The following is a 24,601-nucleotide window of genomic DNA, read 5'->3' as shown; positions in this document are numbered from 1 at the left end:
GTTCTCAGATAATAATTGCAAGTACATCAATACCAGTCTTTTTGTCATAGTAACGGCTTGGAAAACCCATTCATACTGTCCCTTAGTTAGATTTGGAACAAAATTCCAAAGGAATTTCCTCTCCAAATTTGAGAATTTTCTGTATAGTCACAGTAATTGTTTCTATTACCCTCTTCCCAAAATTTACCAGTGTCGGACATTGTATGAACATGTGTTTTAAAGAAGCATTGTTCATCCCTATTACATCTCCATCAGCTAGATGTCTTAAATAGCCCTTTCCTAAACATAGTGGAGTCCAGAAAATTCTAAGTACAGTCGTACCTTGGAAGTCAAACAGAATCTGTTCTGGAAGTCTGTTTGACTTAAAAAAACGTTTGGGAATCAAGGTGCAGCTCCTGCAGCCAATCAGAAGCTGTGTCAGACGTTCGGGTTCCAAAAAACATTCGTAAACCGGAACACTCACTTCTGGGTTTGCGGGGTTTGGGAACCAGAATGTTTGAGTCGCAAGTCCCAAGGTAGGACTGTTATTCTTTTGTTGTAAGAGTCTTAGTCTAAAGTCCAGAGACATCCTTGTTATATAGAATTTAGCACAGTTACCCATTGCTCTTCCCTCCTAAAATGATTACTCTATAGCCTTTCCAGGTTTCATTATAGAATGTAGCCTAATAGCCTTAAATGGCTTCTTTCAGTTGTCTCCGTGAGTAAAATGACAACCTGCAGCTTAAGGTTGCACTCCAAGCCAGGGAATTGTCAAGTCTCATAATAAATGAGCTGAGAAGGCATTAAATATTTTAACATTTCATGGTGATACAAGATAAAGCTTGGGATTTTATCAGTGCTATTGTGTTATGCCTGAGTGTCCTAAATCTTCAGTTTGGTTGTGAGCAAGAAGAATGGGCACAAATATTATAGATCAAATAGTTCAAAACCAGCAAGTGAATATTGGCAGACTATAATCCTAGTGGATAACTAACTATGGTAGTAGCCAAAAATCTTTTCCACTGGGAATGTTCCACAGTCCAACACTTTTGTATGCTTTCTTATACTAGAGCTTGGATAATATGCATGCATATATATGTCTGTGTGTTTTGTCAGTCAGCTCTGGTGTCTGTCAGTGTAGGTCTGTGTAAACAGAGTATTAATTCAAATTTGAAGTCATTAACTTGGCTGTTGAAATAATGCTGTCATATTTGAGGAACAAAAGTACAACACATAGACTGACACAGCTTCAGTTTAAATAAAAGCCCTCTTTCATAATAGTGTGTGCTGTTAACTCTGCTACCTTATAATCTGTGTAGTTGATTCTGACTGAGATTCAAAACTCCTTGGTATAGTGTTTCTTTAGGTGTAAAGTTGTAAAATATAGTTGAAATGCAGACTGTAAAGAACAGTTGTTTAAGGACAGAAATATATTGCTTGTTCTAGCATAGAACTTGTAGAATATCTTTTGAATGGGCAGGATAACCCTGTTACAGATTGTATTGGTAGAACCATTTGCCACCCACTGACTTGGACATTCACTCTTTCCAATTAGCTAAGTACTCCATACCCCCCTGTTTTTCAAAAGCCAAGCCATAGACCCCCTATTTTGAAATTTTCTTTGTGGTAGTTTTTGTTATGTTAATGGTGCCACAGGCCCCTGTGTCCACGGACCACCAGTTGGGAACCACTGTTCAAGATGAAGAACAATACACTTCAGTTGTGGAGCAACTGTTGGGAATTGTTTTTGATCAATCAGTTTAATAGCATAACAGTTTGGAAGGCTTTTCTTTCACAATGTTTCTCCCAGTGGAGAGAGGTAGAAAGTGGAGTCTCCCAAGGATCCATATTGGGACTGGGGTTTTTTTAACTTGTCCAGAATTAGGGGTTCCAAGTAAAATGCAAGGAAGTGTAATTTCACATTGCTGCTGCTGCTGCTGGCATCGGTCTGTCTTAGGAGACAATGGAGGAATGTACCGGGGTGTGTGTGTGTGTATGTGTGGTCAAGCTGTTGGATGGTTGCAGCTACCCTCATTCTGACCTTAGGGTCATATTGGACAGCTAAATGAAGCTATTAGCCCAGCTGCTGCAGTTTGTGGAATCTGATATGAAGTATACCTGAAACTGATATAAAGGGAAAATTGGAAGGTTAAAGAGTTTCTTGAACTGCATAGCTGTTGATTACTCAATGTGTAGATCTTAGAACGCATTTTCACTCCAGTCGTTTTCATATAGTAGAAAGTGCTTGTTACTAAAGATGTTGGTGTCAGGATTAAAATGCTGACCAAAGTTAATGATGTGGTAATAGTGTAGAACTAGGACTTGGGAAGCAATCAGATTTCAACTCTGTCCCAGATTTTGTCTGTGACCTTGGGCAGTGCATGCCGATCCTTAATTTCATTGGCCTGTATGGGTGGTTGTGCAGCATTGCATTGAATTACAGCTTTCAGTAAGCTGGAAGCCTTAGACATGCAAAAACATTTTTGGCAGGTGAAATTCAGCATGGAATCTCAGTTATGCGTGCTCGTGGGAGGAAGGACACAATTCTCCATACTTGGAGTTTGATTCTTTGTTATGCAAGCATGTAAAGCAGCTTGCTCTTAAAAAATGATTCCATGGATCTTTCCCTAAACTCTAACATGGTTTATTGAATAACAAAGGGGTTGCTCTTAGGCAGTTGAAGAAAGTGAATAATTAACAAGTATATCCCTAGCTGCATGTGAAATAAACTGTTCCACAGGGGAAATCCTCTCAGTAGTGCTCTGAGGAAGCCCAGGAGGAGTGCACTTTAGAAGCCTGGCTTCAGTTTGTATTTCTGATGCATTTCTTTGCTGCCTAACTTCATTGCACTCTAAAGATAGCTTCGTTTCATTAAAAGGGACAATAGATTAGGTTATAAAAAGGTCTAATACATAGTCAAATGGGACCACAACAACTTCCGCCCTTATTTCATGGTCTAGGTTTTTTTAAAAAATGATATAGGCAGTTCAATCAGACACTGTTAAGGGACAAAGATCAAATAGGAATGGTGCAAATGACCACTGGGAACGGGGGATGGGACACTGTAGACCTGGTCATCCAAGCATCTCATGAAACCACAGAGGTTTTGCTACTTTATTGGGTTGTCGTCATTTTTGTTTTTATTATGTATTTTCTGTTTTTTATGTTGTGAATCACCCTGAGATCTATGGGTATAGGGCGTAGTAGTAGTAGTAGTAGTAATATTATTATTATTATTATTATTATTATTATTATTATTATTATTATTATTTTATTTTATCCAGCCCATCTGGCTGGGTTTCCCCAGCCACTCTGGGTGGCTTCCAACAAAAGATTAAAAATACACTAAAATGTCAAACTTCCCTAAGCAGGGCTGTCTTCAGATGTCTTCTAAACGTCAGATAGTTTATCTCTTTGACATCTGATGTCACCATCATCAAGTGTATATAAATTTTGTTAAATTAAAAAAACAACAGCCTGAACTTAAGGCTGTTGTAGGTTTTCCTATTTATTCACCTTTGTATCCTGGCTTTTATTCTGTTGCAGATCCCCATATAGCATACATGTGGCTCCCAGGCACCACCCATTTAGGCACAAACAACTTACTAGACATCTTTTTAGCTTCAGCCTTATGTAACTTCAGACTGTACTCAGGGACTCATGTGTATCTATTGACTGATTTTTTCCCCTGGCTGTTTGAAATTTGAAAGTGAAACATTTATTCTAGTCCCACCGATGAGAGGCATGGGGGTAAGGAGAAAGAAAAGCAGCATCTTTTAAGTTAGCAGGATAATTTCAATGGTTTAGGACTTAGGTTGATAGTTGGAGAGGTAAAGATGTAGCAGAAAGACTGCCGGCCTTGAAACCAAATCTAGGTATAATGTGACAAACTGCCTTTGGGCTACATCCTAGCAACTGTCTGGCATTACATAGACAGTAAGGTCATATCTAGGGCTGGGCGACATTTGGTTTTCAACATTGTGATATATCACCATATAAACAATGTAATATACCTATAGGTAAAGATAAAGGACCCCTGGACGGTTAAGTGCAGGCCTCATCTCGCTTTTCAGGCCAAGGGAGCTGGTGTTTGTCCACAGACGGCTTTCCAGATCATGTGGCCAGCATGACTGAATCCCTACTGGCACACAGAGGACTGTGATGAGTGCCAGAGCGCATGGAAACGCTGTTTACTTTCCCGCTGCAGCAGTACCTATTTATCTACTGGTGTGCTTTCGAACTGCTAGGTTTTCAGAAGCTGAGACAGAGCAACAGGAGCTCACCCCGTCGAGTGGATTTGAACCGCCGATATTCCAACTGGCAGGTGCAAGAGGCTCAGTGGTTTAGACCACAGTGCCACCCGTGTCCCCTTTACCTATGCTGATATATGACAATTTCTGAAATAAGGATGGAGCTATGTAGAGGCATTGGCAGGTTTCACTGTTTTTCCCACATTGCAATTTTAGCATAGCACACACACATCATGATTCACAATATATTGCCAGGTCAAAAATTATGAAACCGATATCACAATATTAACTTCAAACTAGTTTTGGGTGATATATTGTTATATCTACCAGCCCTAGTCATATCCATGTGGTTTTGTATTAATTTCTTGCAGCAAAATTTCAAAAATTGTATTAATTTCTTGCAGAAAATAGGACTTAATAGGTGCATTCCTGACAAACATAAAGATCTTGACCTACTCTACTGGGTGGGTTTTGTGGCAAAACATTGACATTGGTTTACAAGTGAGCTGATGGGAAATGCAGTTAGGATGAAATAATTTTATGCAGCAACTGCTGCTGCTTGTTTTATTTGGAGAAGGGGAGCTGTTAAAAATAAATAAATCCTGTGTTGCGAACATGTGAGTATTTTACCTGTAGCGGAATGTTGTATAGACAGTCATATGTGTTCATGAATAAAATAGTTACTGTTGTTGCAATGGTCCTTGGGCATTCAGAGTACATACAGTATTTTTTGCCCCATTAGACGCAGCGCCCCATAGGACGCACCTAGTTTTTATGGGGGGGGGGAATAAAGAACCCCCCCCCCAGGCGCGGGGCTGGCGTGGGGGAAGCCCGAGCTTCCCCAGCCCCCAGAACACCCTGCTGTCTGCAAGCCTAGGGAGCCGCGGCTTCGAGACGGTCTCCCAAGGGTTTCGCAGAGCTTCCTGAAGCCTGGAGACGGGTCGGTGGGCACCGACCCCGCTCGCTCTCCAGGCTTCAGCGAAAGCCTGCATTCGCCCCATAGGACGCACACACATTTCCCCTTCATTTTTGGAGGGGAAAAAGTGCGTCCTATAGGGCGTAAAATACGGTATATATCATACAAAATCATGTGACTGAGAAGTGACTGTTTATCAGATTTCTGCTAAAGCTTGATCTTGGGGCAGTGTGCCATGGGATTTAATGCAGCATATGGCATGCAGCTTCAGTCTCCGGGTTTTCTCTAAATAATATTCAACTGTTTTGGAGAAGTAGCTCAGTTGTAATCATTGTACTTGCTATTTAAGCAAGTGTTTGTGACCACTACTTTGAGCTGTACAGTGCTACTGTACAGATTTTTGACTCAGAACACAGAAATAACTTTGGGAATATAGCTTTTTGTTGTGTGTAGCACTGCTAGAAAAGAATTTTCCTCCTAAATAGGTCACTGATGATCCCTGAGTTGGGGGAATTGTATGTTATGCAGATTTGAAAGCCATTAAAGGAAGTTTTGATGTACTGAGATAGCTTCAACTGAGATTAAGGAGCAAGAGACTTAGGGAAAACTAAAAATAAACATTTCTTGGAATGTAATGAGGAAGTGCAACAAATAAAACATCTTTAGGTGAAAGATTGCAAAGAGGATAAAAAATAATGCTGAAGTATTTTCAGCATATTCCTTAGTTTTCTCTTTTGAAAGTAAGAATAGGTGATTTTTCTGTTTTGAGTTTCCCATATATTAATTTTTTCTTGAAGTAATTTAATGTTAACTTCCAACAGGGATGCGGGTGGCACTGTGGGTAAAACCTCAGCGCCTAGGACTTGCCGATTGCATGGTCGGCGGTTCGAATCCCCGCGGCGGGGTGAGCTCCCGTCGTTCGGTCCCAGCTCCTGCCCTCCTAGCAGTTCGGAAGCACAATTAAGTGCAAGTAGATAAATAGGTACTGCTTTATAGCGGGAAGGTAAATGGCATTCTGTGTGCTGCTCTGGTGCTGGCTCGCCAGATGCAGCTTGTCACGCTGGCCACGTGACCCGGAAGTGTCTGCGGACAGTGCTGGCTCCCGGCCTCTAGAGTGAGATGAGCGCACAACCCTAGAGTCTGTCAAGACTGGCCTGTGCGGGCAGGGGTACCTTTACCTTTTACCAAATTTTCCACTATCGAACTTCCACCTAGTAAATATAAATGAAGCATGGTAAGCACACCTAATGCTGTGGCAACTTTCAAATATTTCTTTGAATTTGGAGTTGTAAGCATATACTAGGTAGTGAAATTTCAGTGGCTAAGAAGGTGGGGGAGAGTAATTTGAGATAAAGTCTATCATCTGCTTGATATATTCATGGTACCACAGCTATTTCCATGCATCTAAGGATTTCCCCCACCTTACAGTGACCCCCCACCCAAAGAAGCCACATGGCAAACAAGTAGCTTATGACTTGACACAAAATAGATGCTGGTGGAATCTACATACATATAAAAAACTGTTCTGAAAATGCTTTTTTTAAAGCGTTTTTAAAAAATGCATTGAATTTTCTATAAGGTTCATCATCGCTATCTAGTGTCACATTGTATATTGCACCTAAAATACTCTTACAATGTTTTATTTGCAGCTGTGTAGCTGAGTCCTTAGAGAAGCATATGAAGCTGCTACTGAATTCTCAAATAGAATGCTTTAAGGATCTATTTTGTGGAAATAGTATTATTTTCACATGCAATCTTTAAACAGTAGTTCTTGAATAAACAGTAGTTCTTGAAAAAACATTTATCAAACTTGGATATTAAGTGTGTATGTAGGAAGTACTATTGAAGAGGTATTTACCTGGCCTTAAGGCTGCTGCAAAAGGGGAATGGCTCCATTTTTGAACGTTTTGGCTCCTGAACTCTGAAAACCTGGAAGTAAATGCTCCAGTTTTTGAACATTTTTCGGAACCCGAACATCCGACGCGGCTTCCACTTGAGTGCAAGAAGCTCTTGCAACCAGTCGGAAGCCGCGCCTCGGTTGTCAAACGTTTTGGAAGTCGAATGGTCTTCTGGAACGGATTACATTCAGCAACTGAGGCTTGACTGTACTAGTAACTTGAGAAAGCTAGTGCAGTTTCACCAAGATGGAAGATGCTGCAGGAGAAATATTCAGAAATGTATGAATCTATCAACAAAATTAATGAAGAGAATAGGATTTAATTTGCATCTTGAAATATTCCACCCACGGCTTTATATTTCCTGTAAACTTTAAGAACTGGGGTGGGAGTGGTGAGTGGCTGACCAGCGTAAACCCAGGAATATTGACATCGTCTAGAAAAGCTCTTGCTTCTCTCCTCTCATTGCTGTTTACTTCCAAAGCAGTGGGACAAATAAAATTACCCTTATGTGCTCACTGTTAAAAAAACCATTTAAGTCTGTTTACTAGATTTCCTGTGTCACGAAGTGCTACAAATTCTGATAATTTCTTCTCATTAATTTAATAATCTTGTTGGTGATAGCTGTACCACTCCAGTTCCAGAACAAAACTCTTTATTGTCCTTGCCAAAAATTCTCTCTTCCTATTCTTCCATTGACCTTCCAGCTTTTATTTATTTAAAAAATCTAGCGCCTTTTATCTTTTATTGCCTTAGCAATGCAAATAAGTAAATAAATCCACAACATGTGTTGGATCACACAACTGCACTACTTATTTGTTGCTTGGATGGTTAAAAAGGAAGAAGTGTTCTCCCATCTTATAAAAGCTTCTCTGCATAGTGGCTGTAGTGGCCATTACTTCCTTTAAACATTTTAAAGTCACTTTCGGAGGCCACCTGTTTTGACTTGGGTCTTCTCCTACTCCCCATAACTCCAGGCAGCCACTACCCTCTGTTGCATTCAACTACCAGTGATTTTCAAACTTCCCTTTCTAATTGTCTGTCAGAGATGCACTGTGCATTGCAGAGATTTCTTGTGTCATGGTGTTTCATCAGCACTTTATGCTGAGTAGACAGTACACCCTGGATGAATCTTTACCTTCAACTGGTGGGTCAGGTGTGGTCACCCTAATTTGTGCCGCAACAGCATCACGATTGCCAGACAAATGGGTCCACAAATGCAAGTTTGTGTTAAAGGTGAGTGGTTCTGAACAGACTACTGCCCCAGAATATACTCCTGTGGCTGCCCTTTATTGTTGGGGAAGGCATTGCAGAGAAGATGGCTTTCCATTACTAGTCTTGTTGAAAAATCCTTTAAGATGTTGAGCAACCTCAGAACATTTTGCAAACCACTGTATCAGGGAGGGTACCACCAGAGCCAAGAGAATGCCAGCATGGTTAACGAGCAGAGTCAAAGAAGCCATTATAGGCAAGAAGGCCTCTTTTAGAAAATGGAAGGTTGTCCATACGAGGAGAGTGAAAAGGAGCACAAATTTTGGCAAAAGAAATGCAAGCAGGCATGAAAGCTACTTGAGAGGGCCATGGCAGTGTAGCTGCAGAAGCTGATTATGGCTGATTCCAGTGGGGTTGCAGACCTGAGATTGAGCAGAAGTGACCAAGACAGATTCAGTCCCAATCTCTCACTTGTGTTCTTCAAGCGACTTTCTCTTTCAGGTTCATAGAATATCAGAGACCTTCTCCACGGCAAATTGGATCAGGGCTTTCAGTGTGATTAGGGAATGGCGTCCCTCTTGAAATGCAACAGGAAACCACTATTTGTAGTTCCTGGAGAAAATTGGCAACATTTTTGTTTCAACAAGCTTTTCTAGCCGTATGGGGTGGGTAGGAGGTGGAAGTGTAAATTTGTGGCTTGGGTTTGTATCCCATTTAAAACTATTTTGTTTTTGGTGTATGCTTGTAAATCACCCTGAAATTTATATGAAAGTAAATTCATAAAACCAATAAATAAAATTGGCTAACTCTTGGTCAGTTGTTGAGAGAATCTGAACAAAATAATTGACAGTACAGTGGTACCTCTGGTTACGAATTTAATTCGTTCCAGAAGTCCATTCTCAACCTGAAACCGCTCGTAACTTGAGGCACGGTTTTGCTAATGGCACCTCCTGCTGCTGCTGCGCGACTTCTGCTTACATCCCGGGGCAAAGGTCGCAACTGGGACGGGGAGCATCTACTTCCAGGTTAGTGGAGCTCGTAACCCTAAGTGTTCGCAAGGGAGACGGTATATAACACGAGGTTCCACTGTACAGTTATCATTGTGCAGTACCACAATTGAACCTGAAAGTATCCAAATATTATAATATATTGCCATTTCTTCCAAAAATGCTATTTTCTGTAAAACTAAGAGAAGACCCTAGATTTTGCTTTAAAAGACAGTTTTGTAGTACTTGAATATGTTCTGATAACTAGGGCAAAAGCTTTGGTTTGTGACCAGGTGAGAGCAAAGTAAGGTGATGGCAGCAGTCTGATCTGTCCTAAGTATGTATAATGCTGTGTGCATGCTAAATGCTTCCCTGCCCACAATTTGGCTCTCTTCAGTTTGCTAGTCTTGCTGTTTGTCATTTTAGCCAAGCTCTGGTGAACTCAGTTGAAGATAACTATTTTGTGGGAATCTATGAGGAAGTAAGTGACAAGCAGGGAGGAATTTCAGTTCCCCTCAACCCTGCATCCCATTTCTTTAAAATGCTCTCCTCTGCACACAGAGAGGCAGGACCAGACAGCAGAAATGTGTCATCACTTTTAATAAGGAGAAGAGGCAGTAGATACTTAAAGGCCGCTGCCCATTCTGGATCTTTCCCCATCAAACAAGTCCGCCTTGGTTGTTGAATGCCAGATCAACCCACAATAAAACAATACTGACCCACAACTTGATTGTGGATGAGAGTGCTGACATGGTGTGCATTACCCGAGACCCAGTAATGTTGATAAAACATCACCAACTTTAAAAATATTTGTCTGACTAGGCTAATCTGGAGAAAATTGCTTGTGTATGAAACCTTCATGTTCAGGCTTCTGTGTACATGCACCCCCCCAAAGTCATTTAACTGAAGGCTCACTGAGGACTAGGATTATATCTAATTCTAAACTATCAAGGAAAGGAAAATGTAAAAGTTCATAATACACTTCATAGGTCAGAGAATTAATAATACTGTGTTTTGTACAATGTCTTACTAACATATCTTTTTAAATGTGAAGAGAGAATTCTTAAGTGGAAGCTATTTTAGATTCTCTCAAGTTGTGTCCAGCTATGCAAGTTTCACTATTAAGACTAATGTAATAGTGTACAAGTTATTGGGTCAGGAGACAGGGTGTGGTGTATTTTGTGTGTGTGTGTGTGTGTGTGTACTGCAGGGATTGGTGTATGTTTTGCATTTGCATTTTTAAAAATGCGGCCAACCATTGTAAGGAGAAATTCTGTTCATACTGCCTTCTGCTTGACGACTACTAAATTGCTGTCTTTTTGTTTTAATACAGTATTGTTAACTGAAAGTAGTCTCAGAAGCCAAGTGCTGCATGCAGGCTCTTTGTTTCTTGGTACTTCATTTGTAATTGGATGCAAATCTTTTTCTGGATTAAAGTCTTGCCACTTTGCTCTCTCTGAGCATTATCCTCCACTCCTACTTCATCCTTACTCTTTCTTTTAACCACAACACACGTGTGCAATATATAAGTAAAACAATGCATTGAATGGAGACTGTGCATGGCACCAACCATTGTACCAATTCACGAGGCATCACAGAGCGCACGTACAAGTGGCATCATATAGTTTTGTATGTTGCCCAGTTAGCACACATTTTTACTGGTTGCTGTGCAAAAATAATTGTGTCCCTCCAATAACTGGAAGTTAAATGTATTGGACAATGTGTACAATTTTCTGTTCATCATGCTAATATGTTCAAATTTTCCGTTATATTCATATTAATCTCAAACTTACACTTTCCCATTTGCACATGCACACTCTTTTTTATATACACATTAATTAATGCAATAAGTTGTGTTTTGTAATTGTGTTCCTGACCTTCCATAACCATCTAGTTAACTATTCCAACAAAAACCCTGTACTCACTTTTATTGTATTTTCATACAAAAATATTTTTAGCTGACTTTTGTGCAAATGTCTGTATGCTGGTTCATGGCTGTTTCATGAAGGTGATTGTGCATGCCCAGGTTTTTTTTAAGAGATGAGGGAAAACAACCCAGAGCCATCAAATAAAAACTGTTTTGGGAGAAGCCATGAGGCTGAGCACTAAGATCATAATCAACAGGATAGAAATATAATGAACAGATTTCCTGCACTTCTAACCAATGCTGCCGACTACTGAATGCTCATATCCCCTTTTCGTTTCTCAGTAATTCTATATCAAACTACTATCAATGGGGAATGGCATTAGGAGTGAATTGATGCTTCAGAATTTTATTCAGAATTTTTTTTTATTGACATGTTTGTATTATTTTTGTTTAGAATTTTAAAATACTTGTGGAATTCATTAATAGTAGTAGTAGTAGTAGTAGTAGTAACATATATTATTTATACCCTGCCCATCTGGCTGGACTTCCCCAGCCACTCTGGGTGGCTTCTAACAAAATATTAAAATACAATAGTCTGTCAAACATTAAAAGCTTCCCTAAACAAGGCTGCCTTCAGATGTCTCCTAAAAGTCTGGTAGTTGTTTTTCTCTTTGAAATCTGGTGGGAGGGTGTTCCACAGGGCGGGTGCCACCACCGAGAAGGCCCTCTGCCTGGTTCCCTGTAACTTGGCTTCTCACAGTGAGGGAACCGCCAGAAGGCCCTCGGCCCTGGACCTTTGAAAAGCATATGAAAACTGTAGAAATAAATATTACAATGTCATTTTGCTCAATGTAGTCCGGAATTCTGGAATCCATATTGCATGTACCAGTATTCAAGGATACTTGTTTTAGAACTCTTGTGCAGTGTTTTCTGAATTTGTTTCTTTTTATGTATCTTGCATTGCTTCTCGGACCCTTAACTCAGTAGTCTATGCTATGATTACTTGTTTAGTACTAGTAGAATGGCTGTGCCTGTGTATTACACAGAAAGTACTCTACTCTTTAAGTCTTCAGCTTGCTGACATAGAGGTTACATTTCCAGCAGCAGCTGTTGAGGTTGTGGAAATCTAATTAAATCAGTCAAGCAGAAACAGTGGAAATATGAATATTAAGATATGTCAGCATACAGAGGGAAAATAATAGCATTGTAAGAGAAGTTTCTTTCAGTGTATATATACAGGGAGCCTCTGAATGAATGCAGTCCTAGGGCAACTTTACATGTGATTAACATGTTCTGATCTAAAAGGAGAGGTGTTGTGCCATGCTAAAAGCCAATTTACACTTTTGGGGAAAGCACATCATGTGACTCTTCTGGAACAGTTCTGAAAGCATGTCCCCCGTGTTAAATTCCTTGTTTGTTGAAACTAGGTAAACCTTCCTGACATTCTAGCTTTCTATGGGCAGAATGTCTTCCACCTGGGGTCATAGATTTAAAGAGTTGGAAGTAAGCCCAACTCCCTGCAATGCAGGTATCTCAAATAGATCATACATGACAGACGACCATCCAACCTCTGCTTAAAAACCTCCAAGGAAGGAGAATCCACCACCTCTCGTGAGAGTCTGTTCCACTGTTGAACTGCTCTTACTGTCAGAAAGTTCTTACTGAGGTTTATTCAGAATCTCATTTCTTGTAACTGGGACACATTGGTTTGGATCTCAGCCTCTGGAGCAGAGGAAAACAAACCTGCTCCATCCTCTATAGGACAACATGTAGATATTTGAAGATGGCTGTCCCATCTCCTCTCAGCCTCTCTACCAGGCCAAACATCCCCAATTCCCTCAACAGTTCTACATAAGGCTTGGTTTCCAGATCTTTGATTTTCTTGGCCGCCCTCCCGTGCACACGTTCCCAACTTGTCAATATCCTTTTTAAATGGTGGTGCCCAGAACTTGATACGGTACTCCAGGTATGATCTGACCAAAGCGGAATAGAGCGGTACTATGACTTCCCTTGATCTGGACACGAGACTTCTGTTGATGCAGCCTAGAATAGCATTACCTGCTTTTTTGTTTTGTTTTGTTTTGTTTTTGCTGCTGCTGCATCAAATGATTCACTTTTCACATGCACTACTGACAAGACTAGTGTCCCTTATCTTAGATTTGTGGAGCTGGTTCTTCCTGCCTAAGCGTAGAACCTTACTACTACTACTACTACTACTACTACTACTAATTTTCTTAATACCCTGCCCTCCCTGGCTGAAACCAGGTTCAGGGTGGCTAACACCAAATATATAATACATTAAAAACACAAAATCAAACAATTAGTTTAAAATACAATTCAAATCACATTTAAAAACAAAATAAAATGAAGTGGGAACCCACAAATCATAACCGTAGGGGTAAGGAATTAAAAGTTCACCAGGCCCGGCCACTCGTGCTGGTCCCATATGGGCCGATAGAAAGAACCAAGGAGACCACTTACTACCAGGGACCCATAGAAAGAAGGGGGTCAGACTGGGCCCAGACCAAAGGCCTGGCAGAACAGCTCCGTCTTGCAGGCCCTGTGGAAAAATGTCAAATCCCACCTTGGCTTCCCCTCCCTGTGTGCTGGACTAGGAGCTGGGAGACCCGGGTTCAAATCACCACTCGGCCATGAAGCCCTCTGGGTGACACGGGGTCAGTTGCGCTCTCTCAGCCTAACCTACTTCACAGAGTTGTGAGGATAAAATGGAGAGACGGAGAAGTGGGTACACCACCTTGCTTTCTTCGGAGAAAAGGTGTGATATAAATGTGATAGTAAAATAGTAGTGGTAATGCTACTGCTAATGAATTTGCAGTAATCACATTGTGTTCCTGGTGAAAGCAGCAGATGTTGAGCTTTCTGTATGCTGGACTGAGTGCAGCTTAAAGCCAAATCTTTAGTGTGTGCTTCTTTTACTTGTAAGAAATATCCCTCCCAAAGTGCACCTGTGCTCAGGAAGAAAATAGTCGGCACCAAATCTTAAGGAAGGTCCTTTCATCAGTTTCCTTTTAAGTGTCTGTATACATTATTTATTGCCTTTGTTGACAAACACCTCACCATAATGAGAAATCATGAAAACGCCGATAAAGCTGTCTTTAAAAGGTATCAACCCAATTTCCTAGAGTTGGGTGGTGGTGCACAGATTCCTCATGTCCCAGAAGTGGCCAACTAAGAAAAATGACCCTAACACAAAAGACAAGCTATCCTGGTATCTTCATTGTAATAAATTAGATAAGGTTTGGGGGAATGGGAACCCAAGCTATGCATTGTGAGAGTCCATGAAAAATAATCTTCATGTTTGATCCTGCTAGTTGCTAATCACATTGTATATGTTCCTCAGTTGTACACTACAGTGATACCTCGGGTTAAGAACTTCATTCGTTCTGGAGGTCTGTTCTTAACCAGAGGTACCACTTTAGCTAATTGGGCCTCCCACTGCCGCCACGCGATTTCTGTTCTCATCCTGAAGCAAAGTTTTTAACTCGAGGTACTATTTCTGGATTAACAGAGTCTGTAACCTGAAGCATCTGTAACCTGAGGGGTACCATTGTATACACTTTTCCCCTGCTTAAGTGGTTTGTAGTAAGATATGGGTAGAATTTGATAAGTTTTCCTCTTCTTTTTTTGTAGTGCTTTGTGCCAAGAACCTTGCAAAAAAAGATTTCTTCAGTAAGTAGTTCTTATACAATTTTCCATTTTTTTGTATGCACCTTAAGCTATTATATTGATGGTAGGCCCTTTTTTACTCTTTGGGTGTCATTTAATGGTAGTTTCTCAGGAGCCAGAGCCATAACTGTCTGAAAGTTATTTTGTACAGACTATGTAGCAGTGTGCTATGTGCTGCCCCTTCTCTGGTGAGCTAGTTTCCTAAAATTGGATCTTGACCCCGATAACCATGGACAAATAATTTAATTTCTGTCCACTCTTCCCTTCTTATTCCTCTAACTCAGGAATGGCAGTGTAAGGCCTGGTAAATATCTGCTCTTGTGACATGGCAGTATCAAGTCACAGTGAATTAACATGAGAATTGGCTTGCTGTTTCAAATGCACATGGTCAAACAGCCTCTTTCCTTGAAGACGCTTGGTGTGACAGATGGAAACTCATACAATGAGGACTTGGGAATGTTGCCTTATCTGTAACAATCCCTCACACATTTCATGGAACAGAGATGGGGAGCTTAACAGCCCTCCATCTACTATCAGTCCCATCCAAAATAGTCAGTGATCAGAAATGATGAGTTGTAGTCCACAGACTTTGTGCTCCTGTCCCTAAATTTCAGTTTACTAATGAAGTGCTATTCTATGGAACTGTTTACACATCATGCTTTGGGGGGATTCTTTCCCCCTACTTCCAAGTGGACAAAATCTTTTGCGGGGGAAAGCTTATGTTCTAAACACTGCTGCCAGTGCCTATAGTTTCATTCCCCCACCGCCCAGTGAAAGCAGTCTAGCTGTTGGGTAGCATTGTTCCTCCTGAATGGGTCTTCATGGTGATTTTTTTCTTTTGATTCTTTCCAGGGCTTCCTGACCCATTTGCAAAGGTGGTGGTGGACGGTTCTGGTCAGTGCCACTCAACTGACACTGTGAAGAACACGCTAGATCCCAAGTGGAACCAACACTATGATCTGTGAGTTATCTGTTCTGTGAAGGGTAAATCACAGAATGGGTGTCCAGTCTGAAAAAGAGAGAGACTATCTTATGTCCAGCCTTATGTTCATCTGTTTATTAATTTTGAAATTTTATACCTCACCTTTCTGCCTTATGGCTGGGCTTCAAGGTAGAGGTTTCTGAAATAGCATGTAAGAAGGCAGTGGTGACTGAAACAGGTATGGTGCTCCAACTGCTGCTCTTACAAGGTTCTGCAGTGACTGCATGAGAAAGTATCCCCTCCCACATAAGATTTTGTTCCTGGTGCTGGAGCACGTCCTCTTGGGAACCGGCAGGATATAGTCTATATGACTCCTGGCTTTTCCTAGCAGCTGTTGCAGGGGAAGAGTGCATGTCTGCTCCCCAGGCATGAGGGCTATGGAGTCATGGCTCTGTTGATAACTTGCAAGTCTTCACTCTCCCAGGCATGCATTGAAATCTAAATACTCCAGCCAGGGCCCAAAGGACTGTTTTAAGTGTGCCGAAGGGCTTGCACATGCCTGGTGGATTTTTGTTTTGTTTTTGTTTTTACTCTTCTTGAAGGAAAAGAGCCATATGTCATTTTGGAATATATTATTGAAAGTCCCTTCTGTTTCAGAAACGGCTTGCCATAAGGGTTTTTTACTTTTATTTTTAGAAACCCGATTGCTCTTGGGTGCAAAGAGTGAGTGACTCTTTGGAGCCTATCTATATACTGATAGCTTCACTTGTCCTGTCTAGTAAGATTAAAGCCACAGTGTATTGATGGAGTCACTCTGCCTCCCTCCTTGAATTCTGTCTCCATACCCTAATGAGCTCGCTCGGCGCTCCCCAGTTTGTAATGAGGTTGTCTGTAATTAACAAGAGCTGCTGCATTATCACTTTAGCACGCTGTGTAAAATTATAGCCATCTAATGAATAATTACGTTTCTATATTTGATAAAGTTGCGACGTGACCAATGAATTATTAAAATGAGCTCGGTTTTCATGGACATAAATGCTATGCCATAGCAAAGAATAAACCTCAACCAAGTATCTTTCTCAAACTGATTATCCTAGATATGTTGGGAAATCGGATTCTATCACCATCAGTGTCTGGAACCACAAGAAAATACACAAAAAGCAGGGAGCTGGCTTCCTGGGGTGTGTTCGACTCCTTTCCAATGCCATCAGTAGGCTAAAAGATACTGGATGTAAGCATGTAATACTTACTCAGTGTTTGCTGTGATTGACAGTGACTTGTGTCTGAGTACTGAATGTCGATTGCCAGCTGAGTACACTCTTGGGTCAAGTTTTTTTTCCAATTGTTCATTTGCAGACCAGCGTTTGGATCTATGCAAACTAAACCCCACAGATACCGATGCAGTACGAGGCCAGATAGTGGGTAAGAGGAAAACATTCCTGTCTGCATAGATAACAAAAATAGTATCTCTTTCCTTCAGAGCCTTGGATATAGAGAGGTTCTCAAGTTCAAAAGTACTTTATGTGATGCTCTCTTCAGGATTGGCAGCCTCATCCAGTTCTAACTGTGTCTGCCTGGTGCTGATTGGGGTTAGCCCCTTGGCATGTGCAAAACCTAAGAGTTGCTGGGTTCTAGGTTCTGAGCAAGCTTCAAGGTGTAGGCGTTACTCTAAGCTCAAGTGCTAGGGACTTTAAAAGTGTCTTCCCCACAGAAACTTCCCATCTTAAGATCTTTTTGTTGGAATGTCTCCTTTGTTGGAGACTCAAACCTAATCAAATATATGGAGAGTGCCCTCGCTCATGAATTCACTCCCATAGGAGACTTGCATAGCCCATTCACTTGTAGTTTTTAGAAAACAAAACTTTTAAAGTCACCTTGGGGCTTTTTAACATATGAAATGTTGTAGTATTGTGAGAATGTTCAGTGGCAGCTATAAAGCGGTAGACTTTATAATTGATAGTCTACTGCAGGCTTCTTCAACCTCGGCCCTCCAGATATTTTGAGACTATAATTCCCATCATCCCTGACCACTGGTCCTGCTAGCTAGGGATCATGGGAGTTGTAGGCCAAAAACATCTGGAGGGCCAAGGTTGAGGAAGCCTGCAGTAGACTATCAATTATTCCAGGGTGAGTAGCTTGTCAGATCTTTCACTCCAGCTGCTCTGAGACAGGAAATTTCTTTCAGTGAGAAGCATGTAAATTTTGGGGGGCAGTGATTGGCAACTGGCTTTGCCACTGGGTGGGATTTGTTTTGTCCAATGTTAGTATGGTGTTTAACTTGCAAGTGAAGTTGCTGCATTCTGACTTGGATTGCATGCTCAGCATTCTGTAGGCTGTTGCTCTGTCTTGCTGTCTGGAAAGCATGTTTGGAAAACCATGGATGTGAGAAACTGTCTTTTTCTGAAAGAAGAAATGCATAACAGGCAAAAAAAAGATGCTCCATTTTTGAATGCCGCCTAGTGGCAAATGTTCTGCTTTCCAACAGTTTTGAGAGGCAAATATCTGTTTATGCAGAATCCTTCACATTTTTATCCAAAGTAGAGTATTTCTTATTAGAAAAATATCAAAGCCTAGGTTATGTGTTATTTTTAATTTGTAGAAGTAGAAATAATTATTTGCACATTTAGCACATTTTGAATAGCAGAATTAGAGCGCAATCCTATGTATGTATACTCAGGAGTAAACCACAATGAATTCAGTGAGACTTAGTCTCATTTAAGGATTGTAGCCTTAAATGGCTGTTTTCTTAAGGAGTATCACATTATGATTTATGAATGACATTGTATCATCACAATATAAAAGTATAAGGCAATAGCCAACTAAGTCATACCCTGGGTGGACTCACTGAAGTCAACTGACGTAATTTAAGTCTACTGATTTCAGTGGGTCTGCTCTGAGTCTGTGTATTATCCATAATAACTCTAAAAACACCAATCAAAATATCTGGGGTGTTTACTGTTGTAAGGAGGGGTGAAATCTTGAATATGCACGTGGATTATTAAAAGGTGTAGGAATGCTTGCCAAATTGAATGAAGCCTCTCCATTTGTGCTCCTTGCATTTTAACGGGGGTTGAATAGGTTTTTGCATCTATGGCTTTTAATCATGGCTTTCATTTCTTTTTCTCATTCCAGTCAGCTTACAGACACGGGACAGGATAGGCACAGGAGGGTCTGTTGTAGATTGCAGGGGGCTGCTGGAGAATGAAGGGTAGGTATTTCATTTCCTAGTGGAATCCCCTGGATCTCCTGATTCATAGTCATCTTAGTTAAATGAATGAATAAGATCTGTATTTTTGTTCTGGAGCATGTTAATTGTTAAGTAAATTTTTTTAAAAAAATGGAAGGAGTCAAAATCTCATTGATTTTGTTAGCTAGGAGTTCATTCTTAAGGCCTGCAAGTGAAACACAAAATGGGGAGTAGCAATCGTGCTAATCAACCTTGGTCAACTGTAAAAAGCAGGGAAGGTTCACTCTGGAAGGGCTGCATCTTTGCCTTCATCCTGGTATAACTCACCCTGCTCTGCTCACAAGTGACTGTCTCCCCTTGTCACAATATTGAATCCAGAACGGAGGTTTCATGGCTGACTCCTGACAGAAGAGTATTGTGGCACAGAAAGCTGGAAGGCAAGTGTAGGAACTTTCTCCAGCCCCTTGTTAGAGGAGATCTGCTTAGTGCCTTCAAGACAGTCTTACCTTGACATAAGCCTTCTGAGACTGTCTTATTCAGTGATGATCTATGCTTGAAGTCCAGTTATTTCCCTGAATAAAATTCCCCCAACATTCTCTTAGGCTTGCGTGAAATTTTCTAACTTTATGGGGCTCCCTTATTTCAGAACGGTTTACGAAGACTCAGGACCTGGAAGGCCACTGAGCTGTTACATGGAGGAGCCAGCACCATACACAGACAGCACCGGAGCTGCTGGAGGAGGGAATTGTAGATTTGTGGAATCCCCCAGTCAGGACCAGACACTCCAGGTGCAGCGCTTACGGACTCCTGACGTGAGAGGCCATGTACAAACCCCCCAAAATAGGCCACATGGTCATCAGTCCCCATCGCCTGACCTGCCTGAAGGCTATGGTAAGAGGAGCAATCTCTGATACGTGTCCTAAGAAATTCTATTTGCTGCATTTGCATTCTCTTCAGGCCAGAGGAGACATTTTCATCCAGTGCAGGAAAGCAAAGTTGAAGATTGGGTTTTCAGAAAACTCATCTGGTCTGCAGAGAGGGTAGCTCTGAAATGTTGTTGACTGCATTTAAATCTTTGGTATGCAGTGGAGAGTTCAAGTGGTTGTGGGGTTGGGGTGTTCAGTATCTGTAGAGCTCCGTCTCCCAGTCCTTTCCCTTCTTGCCCTTAGTCTGCACAACTTATTTGCAGCAAGGAGTTTCTGCGCAACACTTTGGATCTCATCTGCTGCCATTATATTCCAAATTAAGTCATTTGAGAGAACATAGATTTCTTGCACAATTCTACCTTGATTGTGCAATGTTACTGACCCCCACCCTCAAACACAAGTACATATGCACACAGTAAAGGAAGTTAGAGAAAGTAGGGTCTGGTGAACTCCTAACCATCACTCTTTATTTTTGTACCTCTTTCATTCCGTGTGAAACTGGGACACTTGTCCAAGTGACACAGTTTAGTTTAAATACATTACAATATTATGTCTAGAGAAAACTCTTGTTCTAGGTTACTAAAGTGCAAACAGCTTTTAATTGACCAGCTTGGGCAGCTGTATTATTAGCAATATATCTTGCCTGCTTCAAGCATCTGTGGGCAACCTGCCATGTGGTTGCCCAAGTAGCAAAGGCCGAAGCAGTTTTACACTGGACAAGTGCAGAAGGTCCCAAGGGCATAGCAACCTGAACTCCTGCCTGTCTCCTGTGCAGTGCTGCTTTCTGCTCCCCAGCTTAGCCAGCCAGACCAAGGGGTGCAGGGAGTATGTGTTGCTGAAGTGGCACAGCCTCATGCCTCCCCATGCCTGCCCAAGGTTTAAAACCACCCTGTCAACTATATTCAGTTTTTTTCTTGGAACTCCCCTGGTCTGTCTCGCTAGTTGTAAGTTTCCCTTTTAAGCACATTTTCTGATTTCTTCATGAAGGTGTGGTTTGTTTTCCTTGGTTTTTCTTTTTGAGGTGGCAGGGTGAGTGAGTGGGTTTCATTATATACTGGTCTGTAGTCAACAGGTATAATGACAGCACTGTTGGTGTTATATTCTGTCATTTAGTGCCTGCTGGCAAGTATATATATATATATTTGGATCAGGGGCCTGGGATAACTAGTGGGAAGCAGAAAGGGAGTGTGGATGCTTTGCATGTTCAAAGGCAAATGAAATCATTTTAGTAGATGTGCAGTTTTTTTCGAGCCCGGTGCCCCCCAGTTGGCGCTCCATTGGTCACCCTGGCTGGGGCTGCTGGGAGATGTAGTCCAGCAACATTTGGAGGGCAGCAGGTTGTACAAAGCTGATGTAGCAGTTGCTCCCCAGAGTGCCAGATGCTTACACAGGGCATACACACATTCACTGGTAACTATTAGCTGTCTTCCGAAGGTTCATGTCTCTTCACCTCCTTCCCATCGCCCAGTAGATCTGTGTGAAAAAGCAAATGGCCTTGCAGAATGGAGATGGTTCCTTGAGAACCTTCTACAAAGGGAGCTGTGCATAGGGAGCCACAACATCCCATGTTCATAGTAATTGTTCATCTTAAAGCCTATGGAAATAATCGCGAACAAAGAAGTGTCTTTCTGGATCGATATGGGATGGTATTGATGAGGCGAACTGGAATTGGGTGGGTGACAAAAATGGTGAAGCTCTTTTTGTGAACATGTAAGCTGTATCAAGTATCTGATGCAGTTCTTGGTGTTGCTGTTTCTTTTTACTCATAACTAGGGCAAATAGTACATTTTAAGTAATGCTATATACAGCTGCTTTTAAGCATTAGCTGAGCTTTCGCAGATACTTTGTTGATGCGCAGTTTTTCCTTTGCACTGCTCACTGTAGCATCTTTTCCCTGTCTTTGTAGAACAAAGGACAACAGTACAGGGACAAGTTTACTTTTTACATACACAAACTGGTGTTAGCACATGGCACGACCCCAGGATACCAAGGTATGTATGGCAGTCTTGAGTTCATCTGGGTTTGGGCAGGTAGCTGTACCTGTGTTTGGGGGGGGGGGAATACACTTCAGATAGTTCCTTATAAAGCCTCATACTTAGGGGAAAATGTTCTTTCTATAAATGTTAGTTAGGGTTTGTTAACCAAAAATTGATGCCCTTTATCGTTCCCTCCCCCAGCACCTCAGAGTTCCTCATGTTTTCTTCTAAGATGAATGTTAGTGTTAAGCTTAAATATGTATGTTTTAATTGTTCTTTTGCTTTTCATAGAGACCTTAACAGTGTGAATTGTGATGAACTTGGACCTCTACCACCAGGTTGGGAAGTTAGAAGTACAGTGTCGGGAAGAATATATTTTGTAGATCATAATAATAGAACCACACAGTTCACAGACCCAAGACTGCATCACATCATGAAGTAAGAAACCAGGGTGTTGCCATGGGCTTCTGTGGCTCACAAGCGGAGCAAGCGCACTGGGGCTGCATGGGCAAAGAAAATGTCAGGACTAAAATAATTTGTTTTTCCCCAGAGAGGGATGTTGCAAGCTGATTCCTTCCAGCAAGGCCAAATGCTTGATGAATGTAGAGTAGAATCCAAAGAACAACGCCACATGCAAATGAGTTTTCACTGTGCCCCTCCCCCACTGCACTACATTCCAATTTACTTTTGAAACTGAGGGGGCTTTGATATGTGCTGATATGTAATAACGTAGCCGCCTGCTGCCTGCCTTTGACTGTCAGTGGCTGTTTGGGTCTCTTTCCCATCCTGTTTGATTTGAAGGTGCCAGGCTTTGCTATCCAACCCCGCCCAAGCCTTTATTTCATAAAATTTATATACTGCTCAATTGTAAAAAAACAGCAACCCTTCAAACCTTATATATCCCTTTGCCAGTGAGGTGCCCCCGCTTCTATTAAACAGTTCTCCAGGGCCGCCTTCCACCCATGCTTATTGCTTGCTCACTCACCTGCCTGCCAAATGTGCCTCAAATTGGATCGGTGCGGCTGCCTGTTGGTGGTCACGTGAACTGCTACATGACAACAGCCTTACACACACATACAAACACACCTGTATCTTCCTATATACATAAAAATGTGCTCTGCGTGGGTGGGTGGCTCATTTGATCTACATTATGAACACCTATGATGAAGGGAAAGTTTGTTTAATGCAAAAGCTTGCTTCCACGGTCTCAAACATATATTGGTCTGATGAAAACCATTGCTTCATTTTCATTTTAGTTTTTGATTTCTGAATAGCTGAGCTGAAGTTTCATTTAACCGCCTGCTTCTGTGTTCCATAGTGGACACAGGAGTATTTGTGCTTTTGAAATAAGTACAAAACTGCATGTCACATAATGAAGTAAGATTTGTTGAGTTTGTTGGCTCCAGTTGTTCATCATGTTACATGAGGGTTTTTGTAGTGGAACTATAGCTCTAAAAATGGACCTGGAGAAGTAGAGTTCCACTACTGCAAGTAAAGAAGTATGAATGCTAATATTATGGAAATATAAAAATATTTGATGCATGTTGCTATTGTCTTGAAAGCCAATATATGGTAGCATAAATGAGTTAAAGCTACCACAGGAGACACTGTTTTATTTGCTGCAACAGACTATACCTTTGTGTAATCAATTTCCTTATCTAGTTCTTTATAAGCTATGAAAAGTTTGTCTAATCTTGTTTCCTGATACTGATGTCTTTTATTTCATAAAATTTATACATCGCTTATTGTAAAAAAAACCTTCAAAATGGTTTACAAAAAGAATAAAACAGTAAAAAACGTTAATAAGCAATAATTCAAAGAATTAAAGCCAGCAGTAATTAAAAACAGATCAATCAATACACGCACCAGCGTTCCAGATACTGATGTCAAGAGACTATGTGGCTTCCCACTATAGTGGCAATCCTTCCTTCTTCATTCCCTTTTGAGAGTAATCTTCTCACCTTTCCCTCCAGTCACCAATGCCAACTAAAAGAACCCAACCAGCCTTTGCCAGTGCCGAGTGAGGGATCATTGGAAGACAGTGAGGAGTTGCCTGCCCAGAGATACGAGCGAGACTTGGTGCAGAAGCTAAAGATCCTCAGGCACGAGCTCTCCCTCCAGCAACCCCAAGCTGGCCACTGCCGCATCGAAGTATCGAGGGAAGAAATATTTGAGGTATGTCGATCTGTGTCTAAGATAGTGGGAGGTTTAGCCTTTCCGGTGCATCTAGGTAATGGCTTTGGATTTCTGCAGAAGCAGCTTATCATAAATGCTGCCCCTGTGAGGACTAAAGATATAATGAAAGCCATTAGAATGAATCACAAAATGAACCTAATGTCAAATGATGTTAAATTTGAGATAAAAAATCACTGTTCAGCATCTATGAGGAAGGTTTGCAATTCTAAACACAGCTAAAATTTCCTGAGGGCTATGACTTAAGCAGTGGTGCAAGAAGGGCACCTCTAGATATTCCCTAGATATGTGAACAGTAGCTACTGTTGAAAAAGTGTTCATTTCCTAAGAGTATACTTCTGTTTCTTACTACAGGAATCATACCGGCAAATAATGAAGATGAGGCCAAAAGATCTAAAGAAGAGACTGATGGTGAAATTTCGAGGAGAAGAAGGCTTGGATTATGGTGGAGTGGCAAGGTGAATGACAGGTTCTTAAAATGATGTGTACTGGGCAAAGGAAACCCTTTGCAGAGACCTCCAAATATTGCAGATAAAAATTCAAAGGAACATTTTATCAAACCCACGAATGATGGCAGCCTTAGCATGTAATGCTACAATTTGCCA

At 41.3% G+C, this 24,601-nt stretch overlaps 2 protein-coding genes and 1 long non-coding RNA gene across 6 annotated transcripts in view; 1 reads left to right on the top strand and 2 right to left on the bottom strand.

The window, feature by feature from the left end:
- Nucleotides 1-24,601, bottom strand: part of LOC310664603 — a 404,468-nt gene that overhangs the window by 50,099 nt on the left and 329,768 nt on the right. The gene's annotated exons all lie outside the window — the stretch shown is intronic.
- Nucleotides 1-24,601, bottom strand: part of FSCN1 (fascin actin-bundling protein 1) — a 333,406-nt gene that overhangs the window by 156,883 nt on the left and 151,922 nt on the right. The window lies entirely within an intron of this gene.
- SMURF1 (SMAD specific E3 ubiquitin protein ligase 1) overlaps nucleotides 1-24,601 on the top strand; it is a 50,925-nt gene that overhangs the window by 12,407 nt on the left and 13,917 nt on the right. For 2 of the 4 annotated variants that reach the window (XM_083413505.1, XM_083413506.1), the window contains exons 2-11: nucleotides 14,757-14,795; nucleotides 15,645-15,753; nucleotides 16,812-16,945; nucleotides 17,071-17,136; nucleotides 18,847-18,922; nucleotides 19,548-19,792; nucleotides 21,734-21,818; nucleotides 22,095-22,241; nucleotides 23,777-23,978; nucleotides 24,351-24,454. In XM_083413505.1, the coding sequence (XP_083269631.1) occupies nucleotides 14,757-14,795; nucleotides 15,645-15,753; nucleotides 16,812-16,945; nucleotides 17,071-17,136; nucleotides 18,847-18,922; nucleotides 19,548-19,792; nucleotides 21,734-21,818; nucleotides 22,095-22,241; nucleotides 23,777-23,978; nucleotides 24,351-24,454 (1,207 nt within the window). The remainder of the gene's footprint in view (nucleotides 1-14,756; nucleotides 14,796-15,644; nucleotides 15,754-16,811; nucleotides 16,946-17,070; nucleotides 17,137-18,846; nucleotides 18,923-19,547; nucleotides 19,793-21,733; nucleotides 21,819-22,094; nucleotides 22,242-23,776; nucleotides 23,979-24,350; nucleotides 24,455-24,601) is intronic. The other 2 variants (XM_083413508.1, XM_083413507.1) reach the window with 1 other exon arrangement.

Source organism: Podarcis tiliguerta (genome assembly GCF_965153285.1).
Source record: "Podarcis tiliguerta genome assembly, chromosome: 14".
NCBI lineage: Eukaryota > Metazoa > Chordata > Lepidosauria > Squamata > Lacertidae > Podarcis > Podarcis tiliguerta.
The sequence above is the reverse complement of the archived record's forward strand: the minus strand, read 5'-3'. Positions and strand labels throughout refer to the sequence as shown.